A 12244-nucleotide genomic window follows, 5' to 3' on the forward strand; every position below is an offset into this window, starting at 1 on the left:
TTTTATATAATAGAGAAAAAAAATTATTGTATTCAGATGAAAATCTCATATGTAAATAAATACATTTGTGTAACAAGAGGAGTGAAAAGTGCGCACGCACAAAATTGTTTTGAAATATTTCGTCTCCATTTTTTAGATGAATGTTTTTTCTTTTGACTTTTTAATTAGAAAATAAAATTATTTATATTATTAGCATGTAGTTTTGCACCACGTTTTGGAGACAAGGTGAGGGAGGTGAGATTGAGATAGTTTGGACATGTGCAGAGGGGGAACATGGGGTATATCAGTAGAAGAATGCTGAGGATGGAGCCACCAGGTAGGAGGAAAAGAGGAAGACCAAGAAGGAGGTTTATGGATGTGGTGAAGGAAAACATGCAGGTAGTCGGTTTGAAAGAGGCAGATGTAGAGGACAGGGGGGTATGGAGACGGATGATCCGCTGTAGCGACCCCTACAGGAAGCAGCCGAAAGATACATCTTATATACTATTATACCTTGATAAACAAAAACCACGATGACGTCACAAAGAGGCTATAAATAAAGAAACGCGCTGGAGAAGGAAACAGAACGCTGCAGACTTCCTGACTGTTGAATTCGCTGGTTGTATTCTTTAGCATCAGCAGCAGATAAAAGTAGACATGTATGTAGTAGTATTTTTATTAGCAACATATTATAATAAAATAAAAAAAAAAATAAAGTAAATGAGATGTGCCTCACATCATCCCGTCCATCAGATTGAGCGTGTAGCTTGAAGTGCGCATGCGCACACTCTCGCCAGAGCAATGTTATTTCCTTTTTTCAAACGAGATTCCTCTTTTTTTTTATTATAATATAAATACATTTCTATCATTAGATAAATTCGATTAGTTGTTTTAATACCCTGGGCTACTTATTACACGCATATTAACAACGTTTTATCTTACCTAAATTTAAACCTTCTTATGAATAAGTTGTTTAAGTAATTACAATATACACAGAAAATGACTTATGAAATATTTGTTGCCTTACAGCACTGCATTCAAAACTGCACATATAACTATAACCTACACAGAGTTATCGTATTATAGATAAATAAACCTAGCATCCCATAATACACTTTTTTTTTTTTTTTTTAGAAAAATCAAAAAAAGTCGATTGTCAATTATATTTTTGTCAGATTCAAAACTTAAAGCAACAATAACAACATGATAAAACTATTCCTCAAAATCGTCCGTCATAAAAACTAAGAGCAAAACTAAATCTAAACAAGTTTTTGATATGAACATTGTACGGTACGCTGACACTTTTGACCCGCTGCATGATTTTCATCTCCATCCCATTGTCAGGAGTTAATTTTCCGTTCTGTTTCTTTATGCAGGAACAGGTCTCATGAAGCAATTCCTGGTATAGGCAAGCCAATGCGATTGCTGCGTTCTCCAAAGATGTTGATGCGGAGAAACGTCATGGCACATAGTAAACTGGAGATCAAGCAGGTGTACAAACTGCTGCAGGAGGTACTCCAGCAGAATAAAGAGAAGGTGGTGCAGTTGTTGCGGTCCGGCGTTCCGGGTCTGATCAACCTCACCGAGCCGAATGATGGGATCGGTGCCTTGCACTTGGCTGCGTTGAACAACTATCTGGAGATGGCTCAACTCCTCCTGTCCCTATATGCTCACCCTGACATCCAGAACAAATATGGACAGAGTGCAATCATGATGGCTGCAAAACTGGGTCATGTCGACATGGTGGCGCTTTTGGCTAATAATCAAGCCAACATGACCTTGGTAGACAAAGAGGGCAAAGGTGAGCTTGGGTTTTTTTTGAGTTTATGTTTTGTAATAATAATGTGTTATTTGTTTATAGCTCTGACGTTATTAAGTCCCTATTTTTTTGTGTCATACAGGAATACTGTTCTACTGCATCAGCCCTACAAAAACACACAAGCAGATCTGGGAAATTGTTCTAAACAACAACATAAATGTCAACAACATCGCGTACAGTGGGAGATCTGCATTCATGTTCGCCTGTGAACATGGAAAAGACTGTGAAAAGCTCTGTCTCCAGCTCTTAGAGAGAGGAGCTGACCCCAACGTCGCTGATCCGGTTTGTCTCAACCTCGCCCTTTTAACCAAAAGGATTGTGCCCAGGTTTTATTATAATACTAATAATATGTGTGTTTTCCAGTTGTCGGGGCGTACCCCTTTGATGGAGGCAGTCAGATTGGGATCTCTCACAGTCGTGAGAGAGATTCTGCAGAGAGGAGGAAACCCGAATGTTGTAGACAAGCAAAAACTGTCTGCCGCCCACATTGCAGCAGAAGGATTTATTGAGGTAACAGAGGGTTTCTGTAAACGAGGGGAAATATTTCATACACAGCATTCCTATGCTTACTACTATTACTATTAATTATACTATTAAATACTATTATTACTCAGGTGCTGCAGTGCAACCAATGTTTATATTATTGTCTCAGGCCCTGATTCTGTTGTCAGCGTACTCGGCTGATTTCAACCTGGTGTCGTCGCTGGGGAACACGCCATTACATGAAGCCGCAGCCAAAGGCTGCGTTCAATGCTGCAGGTTTTTGATTCAGAGAGGTGCGTTAGTTACAGTTCAAATGACAGTGACAAAGTGACAAATCCACAGCATAGACTTTTCTGGAACGAGCTCCAAATTAAAGCTCTCAGTTTCGCATCGCATCTCCTTATTATTGTATGTATTTTATTATCAGGGTGCAAGTTGATGACGAGGAACCACCAGTACCTTCTACCGAGTCAGGTGGCTGAGCTCAACAACCACAAAGCTGCTGTGAAAGAACTTAAAGAATCAGAGAAAGATCTGCAATCAGGACTGCTCTCAGCGTTCTTCGATCAGGCCCGCTTACACGATTGGGCATTTGAGCATGAAGCAGTGCTCAGACAGGCCTTCCAATCTGCAGAGAAGTCAGACGCTTGTATTTCAGAGGAGACTTTTTTGTCCGTCTTGAAGGCTTATTACGCCCCAATAGACGACGATGGCCTTCAAACTGTCGCAGACAAGCTCATCAGGAGATCCGCGGGTGACATCGACATAGATGACTTCTTCCTGGATGTCGGCTACCTGCCAAATAAATACCATCTCTCATCCTTTCACCATTCATTGACCAGAGGCGCAAGAGTGATGGACAAGATTGTCAACCAGTCCATTAATGATACATGTATTATAAGACGTGGCCATACTCTATCCTCCATCTTAAAGCCCAAACCTGTTTACATCAGCATTAATGACTGTGTAAAAAGGAATGACTTTGGGTCTCTTTACATAGCATTAAGACAAAATATTCCTGTTGACATTAGAGATCATTTTTACAAAACACCTCTTATGAACGCCTGCATCTCCGGGAACCGCAAGATGGTTCGCTACCTCATCGCACACGGGTAAGGAGAACTACAGAATGGGAATGGAATCATATCAGTGCTCTCATTTTTTCGAAGGCCACAAAGTGAAAATTTGTCTATAATCTATGTTTTCAGGGCAAACGTGAATACATGCGATGACCTGAAGTGGACTAGCCTACATCACGCCTGCTTTTGCGGACACACCGAAATAGTTCAACTCCTTCTTGAGCACGGTGCTATTGTAGACGCCATTACTATCCACAAAGTGACACCGCTAATGAGGGCCATCCAAAGCAGCAAGCTCAGCTGTGTGGATCTTCTCATCAAGTCTGGGGCAAACATCCTGGCCACAAACAAGCGCGGTACTTACTCAATTATCAGTATGGCTCATTTAATGCACATGGACCCCCAAAAGTCATTTCTTAGTGAATGGGGCTTTTCCTGATGTCTAATGCAGAACTAATTCTCTGGTGGAGCATTTAATCCATTTAAGAGTTGCGGCAAAGATCTGACTTGTATTTTTACTTGCCTTTTTGTGTGTGTGTGTGTGTGTGTGCAGGTCAAGACTGCATGCTCCTCGCCCAGATGTATGGAAGTCCACAAATCCGAGCTCTGGTTAGACATACATTGTATCAGGTACCAGAGGTGAAAACAGTAAGACTGATGGAATTCTCATTACACATGTTACACTATACTACACTTTACTACACCATGCCATCACATAGTATGTTGAATATTGGTTAATTTAGCAAGAAATTTAAATAAGAAGTTATTTTAGCAGGTACTTTTTCATCAGAGTGTGTGAGAGCGTACTATTTCAGCTTAAACTTTAGTCTAGAAAGCCGGACATGGGCTAGTATTTCACATAGTAGTATATAGTTTAGTAAATAACCTCTAAGGTTTTTTTCCATATGTGTGTATTTGTGTTTTGCAGAAGAATGTGACTAATAGAATGCCAAAACAGTGTCAGCAAGCTATGAAAGTAAATGTAGCTTTTAAACCTGGGGCTAGAAATTACTTTAGTACCAGCGCCTTTCAAAGAGTGAGTAAATACTTCCTGATTTATTTCCACAAACTGATGCACCACTCTTTCACTATATAATGTAAATAAATTCTATAGACCTTACACAGTAAAGTGTTTAGTATAAGAGTGTAAGCGGTGAGATGTGTGAAGGCATAGATATATAAGAGATAGTCACATATATACAAATAGAATATATATAAAAACAGCAATTTCTAATGTTTAAAATGTGTGTGTTGTAGGACTCGGTGAAGAGGTTTCTGTCAAGCTCTGACTTCAAGCAGCAGATGGCAGGGAGAAGGATTTATTTGACAGATAGCATGATGAACATTAGAAGAACGGGACAGAGTCATCAACACTCCAGGGAGAGTCTGAGACTGTCTGGCATTAACTCAAGCTTTCCTGCCTCTCGAATGTCTGGAGTCTATCATCACTAACTAACTGTCTTCTCTAATTGTCTCTATTGCCGTGTTTTCAATCTCAAGGATTGGTGGGTTTTTTGTTTCTTTCTGTTTGGGAATCTGTTTTGAAATCTTTTTGTCTTTGCCTCAACACGAACATATATGCAGTGTGCGTACACACGCTAACTGCTAGAGGAATGATAATAATAAGTGGTTGATAATGAACTGAAAGACAGCAGCTTTACACACAGGCTATGATGCAGTAAATATTGTCACATACAAGCATGGCCGCCCACAGACTACACCGCCCACCAAGTGCAGTGCTATTTGTACTGTCGCCAAAATATTGGTTGAGCATGACCGGCTTCAGTTTTACACACATTACACACATGAACAGAGACTCTAAACTCGTTCAAAGTTATCACTCTTTATTGTTCCTGTACACCTGAGCTACCAAACCCTGTTCTTTATTTTGCCCTTTTTTATATTGACTTGTCCCAGTCATGTTCTTCTTTTTGTACATCGCCTGACCTTTGCTGATCTTTGGCCATGACCCTGCCTTGATTCATTAAAGATTTAAAGTTTACAGACACCCGCTTGCATCCCAGTGTGCTTTATAAACCTATACATACTAAAATAAATCTTTTTATCTTATTATTATCCCTGTGAATCTTTCTGTGTTATAAAATGATTTAACAATAGTAATGATTTAAAATTTGAATTTGCTATTGTGCAAAAACCTTCAAATGAGCCTTGGATAATTTCACATGATTTTGACACATCATTGATAACTTGCACTATCACTTTTGCATCACTCTTGATTAGCGCATGCATTTCATTTTGCAACTCATTTCTCACATTTATTGTAGTATTTCACAGTCTTTCCATTCTTGCTCAGGTGTTTTTTTATTGTTATGTATAGTCTGGTGCTTTGTAAAATATGCATACGCATGTGAATACTAATGCAAACCACTGTAGTGAAGTTGGGAGCACTGAGATCGGGTATTGGTTGTTGAGAACAATTGTGATCAGTGATTGGTCTTTCAGAACAATGGTGATCAGTAAATGGCCATTGACAACAATGGTGCTCAGTGATTGGCTGTTGAGAACCATAGTGATCTGTAATTGGTTGCTGAGAACAATGGTGATAAGCGGTTGGTCTTTGTAAACAATAGTGATCAGTGTTTGGTGGTTTTCAAACAATAGTGATTAATCATTAGTTGTTGAGAACAATAGTGATCAGGGACTAGTTGTTGATAAAAAATAGTGATCAGGGATTGATCATTGAGAATAATGACAGTTAGTGTTTTGTTGTTGGAAACAATAGTGATTAGTGATTTCTTGTTCAATGATGACTGGTGATTAGACTTGGAGAACAGTTGTGACCAGGGATTGGTTGTTGAGATAAATGTAATCGATCAATCAACAGTAGTGATCTGTGATTGGCTTGTGACAATTGTGACCAGGGATTTACTTTGCTAGAAATAGTAATCAGTGACTGGTAGTTGAGAACAATTTTGATTGGTGATTACTCTGAGAGAACAATTGTGATTGGTTGTTCAGAACAATTGTGACCAGGGATTTGTCGTTGCTAGAAATAGTAATCAGTGACTGGTAGTTGAGAACAATGGTGATTGGCAAATAGTCTTGGAGAACAATCGTGATTGGTTGTTCAGAACAATTGCGACCAGGTAATGGTCGTTGGGAGAAATAGTAATCAGTGACTAGTTGTTGAGAACAATGGTGATTGGTGATTAGTCTTGAAGAACAATTGTGACCAGGTAATGGTCATTGGGAGAAATAGTAAGCAGTGACAGGTCGTTGAGAACAATTTTGATTGGTTATTAGTCTTGGAGAACAATTGTGGTTGGTTGTTCAAAACAATTGTGACCAGGTAATGGTCGTTGAGAGAAATAGTATCAATTAAAGGTCATTGAGAACAATGGTGATTAGTGATTAGTCGCTGGGTGAAATGATCAGTCGTTGAGAACTGTGGTAATCAGTGGGCAAAGTCTCCAACACTGAACCCAACTACTGAACTGAACGAAAGCCGGATGAAAATGCTGAGTCGCGCTTGCGTCCCTCCCTCGACCGTCAAAAAGAAGGACGCTCGCTCCCGAAATCGCGTGTCACGTGACCCAGCCCTGACCGGGCGGAGCAAACATGGCGGACACGCGTGCGGAGCTCCGGGACGAACCTCAGTGTGATTGCTAACGCTAGTTTCGCGTCAGGCGTGTTTCTTAAAACTCGGCTTGTTGACGAAGTCTGGCTCTCAGACGCCATTCACAAAGCCGCAAGTATGGACGAGGGGAATAAGATACAGTTTCCGTCCCTTCCTGTCTGCAAGGAGGACCAATTGGTATGCTAGCTATGCGAGCTAATGGTAGTTTATGAAAAGAATACACTTTTTATATAAACACATTTAAAAAATGTATACCCCAAGTGAATGGGGTCTTCACAATATATGTATGTATTTTTTAATAAATTGTTTGAGTTCATTTCTGAGGGTTTTTTTCTAAGGGTTTGCACCCAATGCCAATTGAATACTTAGGGCACTACATAGGATGTCTAAAGTCGTTACATCATGATATAAGAAGTGTCCGGATGTAGGGTGTACTGCCTGGATTAGGACTGTACCAGTGTCTTAGACGGTGCATTATAATAGCAGATGAAATTGCTAATTTTGTACATTTCTATAGTGTTTTTTATTTTTGTATTTCTTACAGGACTGGTCATATGAAATGCGTAGAGAGATGCAGGTATCTTATTTTCTACACTGTGACGTCTTATAACCTCCACATGTAGGTGGTGTCCCTAAAGCAACTCAACTCACTGCAATGTGTTTCTTATTTTAAAGGAGATCCTCCCTGGACTCTACCTAGGGCCCTACTCTGCAGCAATGAAGAGCAAGGTAATCCCTGTCTCAAAGCACAACTCCACCAGGGTGATGAAGATGATGGGAAAATGGTGGACTAGGCACAACCTCGGTGCTGTTTTGTGCTCGAATGCATAAGGGTGTTGATTATTTTTCAAGAAAAGCAGCTGGAATAGTAGCACCAGCTCTAATTCAAATAATGGCTTTCACAGATTAACATGCTCGGATTTGCTGCAGTGGTACGGTCTGGCTCTTTTCAGACATGTAATAGCATTATAGGTAACTAGAAATGATTAAAAAGTTGAATTTGCATGTTTAAAAAAGATATCATGACTCAGTTTGTTTTATTTCAGACTGTAAATGCCTTGATTTGTTTATTGCATAATTGATAATGGATTGTCATGGAAGACAAAGTGATTTATTTATTTATTTTTTGTTTGTCTTTTTAGCTCTCAATATTGGAAAAGCAGGGAATAACTCATATAGTGTGTGTGCGCCAAGATATCGAGGCCAACTTCATCAAACCCAACTTCCCCCTCAAATTTAAGTATGTAAATTGTTTCGCATTAATGCTACTGCTATCGTGTGTGTGTGTGTGTGTGTGTGTGTGTGTGTGTGTGTGTGTGTGTGTGTGTGTGTGTGGAGAGAGAGAGAGAGAGAGAGAGAGAGATAGCGAAAATTGCTGAGTTGAGTACGTACAAGTTTCAGGCCCAATAAATAAGGTGTGGCTTGTCTGTCTTTCGTGATTGTTGCTCTTGATGAAGGTGATGTGGCCTCTGCTGTCATACCTATACCTATATATTAGTGAAGGAGGCGTGGCCTCTGTACCTCTCAGGATTAGTGAAGGAGGTGTGGCCTATGTGACTATAATAACTAATGAAGAAGGTGTGGTCCTTGTTCCTGTCTCGGTTAATGAAAAAGGTATTGTCACTGTGGCTAAAAAGATTATTAAATGGGGTGTGGTCTCTGTCATTCCCAGTGAAGGTGTGGGGTAGGATGAGTGACTACTTGGCCTTTTGCCCCTAAATAAATAAGGCATTTCCTCTGTCCTCATCAGCTGTACTCAAAGGAGTCATGGCCATGAAGAAGACGTGTCTCAAACTCACTAGTTGTGTCCACTTTGGCTGTTATGTGTTGTAAAGGAAGTGTGTCCACTGTATCGTCTCTGTAGGTCAGAACTCGACTCTAGAAGACACTACATTTCCTTTATGTATGATTCTCTGTACAAAGTCTTCAGTGCATATTAAAGAGAACATTCTCTCAGCCTAGTGTTTGACTCTTATTTCAGTGATCAAGCTTCACTAATTTTATGTAATTTTTTGCAGATACCTCGTTTTAGATATTGCAGACAACCCTGTGGAGAACATCATCAAATATTTCCAAATGGTTTGTTATAATCCTTACATATAATAATCTTCCTGTATATTGTAATGGATGTCTTCATATCCTTAACAATCTCTTTTTTTTATTTGCTCTCAGACGAAGGAATTTATTGATGGCTGTTTAGAGACTGGAGGTAACTCACGATCGATTGTGATACTGATTTATTTCTGTATAGAATCTACAGGATTGTTTATGATGTCGTTTTTAATCTGTCTCAGTGATGACATCATGTTTAAAAAGCTAAAATTTATTTCTACAGGAAAGGTTCTCGTTCATGGGAATGCTGGGATTTCAAGAAGGTATGAAGCATTTCATTTGCTTAATAATAATTGTGTATATATGAATATAATGCTTTGCTGTTACGGGTAGCTCTAAATGTTTTTACAACGCCACCAAGTGGCCATTTCTGACTGCAGTGTTAATAGATTAATCACCTGGCTTTTTAAAAAAAAAAGAGATTTTGTATTGTAGATGGACAATATTGTTGCAGGTTTATTTATATCTGGAAACAATTTTTTTTCACAGCACAAATATTATACAAACTTAGAATGTCAAAATGGTTGGATTTATATTAAATATTTCTTTTAACCAGTTGTCGATTAGAGCCAGGGATAATTTTTTTCTTTTGCGACAGCCTTATTATAGAAAAAGTTATACAGCACGTTTCCTTCTGCTGATCTTGTTTTATTCTTTCCTCCAGCGCTGCCTTAGTTATTGCTTACCTTATGGAAACATTCGGTGTGAAGTACAGGTAATTATCAAAATGTCTCATTTTATAAAAATAAAATTTTTTATACATTATTTGTAAGTTTTGTTTTGCACTCAGTATTTTGTGCATTTATTTTTATTTTCCTCCACAGGGAAGCTTTCAGTCACGTCCAAGAGCGGAGATTCTGCATCAACCCTAACATAGGATTCGTGCATCAGCTGCAGGTATGAGGACGATTTTGGAGTAGCATACCAGCAAATCATCGGCAAGTGGGTGGTTGGGTAGATAGATGGTATGGATGGACAGACGAACATAGATAGATAGTTTGATGGATTGATAGATTGACACAGACATGGATAGGTAGATGGATGGATGGATGGATGGATGGATGGATGGATAGATAGATAGATAGATGTTTTACAGACAGATGTAGATTGACAGATCGATCTATCTATCTATCTATCTATCTATCTATCTATCTATCTATCTATCTATCTATCTATCTATCTGTGTTCTTGGATAAAGTTCTGTTCTCTTGTTTCTTGTATTTTGTAGGAATATGAAGCGATCTATCTTGCCAGACTAACCATCAAGATGATGTCACCCATTCAGCTAGGTCGAACATTCTCCATTCAAGCAGGTCAGTTTGTTTTCTACGAGGGCTGAAGAAGTGACATTTTCATTTCTAGGAGTGAGATGGCTATTAAAAACATATCGTAATGACCTAACCGAGCTAAAAAGAGCTCAACGGGGGATTTCTGCATGGGGTTTAACTTGTATGGTAAATATGGTGATTTTGTTAAATGAGTCAAGGCACCAAAGTTGGGAGGGGAAAAAAATGTTGATTGAGAAATATAATGAAACCCACCAACAGGTCCAGTATTAGTAGACATGGAGCTCTCTTTAGTTCTGTCAGTAGTAGCTATTTGTTAAATGTTTCATTTAATGTCTACTTTATCTGGGTGTGATTTGGAGCAGCAGATTTCTATCATAATAAATTTGTGTTAAAATTTAGTGTTCTTTTTATCCATTGTCAGTTTCCAAAAAAACAAAACCCCTGCTAACAATCTTCCCCTTTTTCCCCCCCACAGGGAGCCGGAAACGAACACTAGAAGACGACGACGATTTTGGGAATACGCAAGTTCATGCGGCGCAAAACGGATAGACGTACTTTAGTGCTTAGCTGCATTGGATATGTTTTGTTGTTTTACATTTTTATGGGATTAAAAATTGTACATATTGTGACTTTTTTTGGTAAAAAAACAAACAAACAAAAAAAAACCAGGCAAACATCAATTTAAAAAAATAAAATTGGGGGGGTGGGGATGAAGAGTACTCCTCGAAGCAGGGGAACATTTGATATTTGTTGGGGGGGTTTGAGCCGTATGCACTGATGTTTTTTGCAGTTTTATAATATTTAACACATTTTGCATTTGCAGTGGGACAGTATTGCAATAATGCCCTTTTGATACTTGAAGTCGTCTTTATTTTTTTCGCTACATGATTGCATTAAAGGAACGTGAATGGACAAAACGAGGACGACGCTCGAACGAGCGCGGGGAAGCGTTCGGGCAGAGAGAAAACTTCAACGCTTGCGAGAATTAACAACCTACTCAATAAAATGATGTGGCTGAATCGTTAATAATCGCTTGGTTTTTCATGTCAGATTTCAGAATTTGCATCGTTTTGGGAGTTTTTTGCGAATGTAGTGTCTTTGTACGACTTTATAAAACATATACACCGATCAGACCACCTTATTAATATTGTGTTGGTCCTGCTTCTGCTGCCAAAACAGTCCTGACTTATCCGGCATTAACTTCTTTAGCAATTTAGCTACAGGAGCTCGTCTCTTGGATGGGACCACACGCCCCATCCTTCGCTCCCCACATTCATCAACAAACCTCGGCCGCTCATGACCCTGTCGCCGGTTCACCACTGTTCCTTCCTTAGAGCACTTTTAATATATACTGACCACTGCAGACTGGAAACGCCCTATGAAAGCTGCAGTTTTGGAGATGCTTTGATCCAGATGTCACAATTTGGACCTTGTTAAATTTGCTCAAATCTCATTTTTCCTGCTTCCAACACATTGAGGACAAAATGTTAATTTACTGCCTGATAAATCTCACCCTTTAACAGGTGCCATGATGAAGAGATAATCAGTGGTGTTCACCTTCACCTATTCAATCAGATAATCAGTGTTATATCATAATTGTATGTAGTCCTGGTGAACTCAGATGTTATGGTAGGGGGGGTGTATACACATAATTTATTCATATATAGTATAGAAAGATTTTAGATCCTGTAGCATGAAATTTTCCCTTCACTTAAACTAGGAGACCCAAACCTGTTTCAGCATGACAATGTCCCTGTGCACAAAGCCAGCTCCAAGTAGATATGCTTTACAGTGGTTGGAGTAGAAGATCTGCTGCTATTGAGCTCTGACCTCACCCCTATTAAACACCTTTAGGATGTATGCTAACACTGATTGCACCCCAGGC

General features: G+C 39.2%; 2 protein-coding genes across 5 annotated transcripts; both read left to right on the forward strand.

The window, feature by feature from the left end:
- Positions 1-555: 555 nt before the first annotated feature.
- On the forward strand, positions 556-5368 carry LOC124390263 (ankyrin repeat and EF-hand domain-containing protein 1-like). Of its 4 annotated transcripts, none has more exons than XM_046856092.1 (10): positions 556-638; positions 1356-1780; positions 1881-2080; positions 2162-2308; positions 2451-2574; positions 2709-3393; positions 3490-3716; positions 3914-4008; positions 4289-4396; positions 4618-5368. In XM_046856092.1, coding segments are annotated over exons 1-10 (2208 nt in total). In that variant the 5' UTR covers positions 556-636; the 3' UTR covers positions 4813-5368. The 4 variants fall into 4 exon arrangements, with proteins under 4 accessions (XP_046712048.1, XP_046712049.1, XP_046712050.1 ...); XM_046856093.1 differs by having other exon boundaries at positions 3914-3999; XM_046856094.1 differs by having other exon boundaries at positions 3914-3990.
- A 1503-nt stretch (positions 5369-6871) lies between these two features.
- On the forward strand, positions 6872-11385 carry styx (serine/threonine/tyrosine interacting protein). The gene is made up of 11 exons (XM_046856698.1): positions 6872-7135; positions 7503-7535; positions 7634-7687; positions 8101-8198; positions 8977-9037; positions 9131-9167; positions 9294-9333; positions 9735-9785; positions 9895-9967; positions 10299-10383; positions 10835-11385. Exons 1-11 carry the CDS (start codon positions 7076-7078, stop codon positions 10906-10908), a joined length of 666 nt encoding a protein of 221 aa, XP_046712654.1. The 5' UTR covers positions 6872-7075; the 3' UTR covers positions 10909-11385.
- The last annotated feature ends 859 nt before the right edge of the window (positions 11386-12244 follow it).

Source organism: Silurus meridionalis, chromosome 8, assembly GCF_014805685.1.
Source record: "Silurus meridionalis isolate SWU-2019-XX chromosome 8, ASM1480568v1, whole genome shotgun sequence".
NCBI classification, from domain to species: Eukaryota; Metazoa; Chordata; class Actinopteri; order Siluriformes; family Siluridae; genus Silurus; species Silurus meridionalis.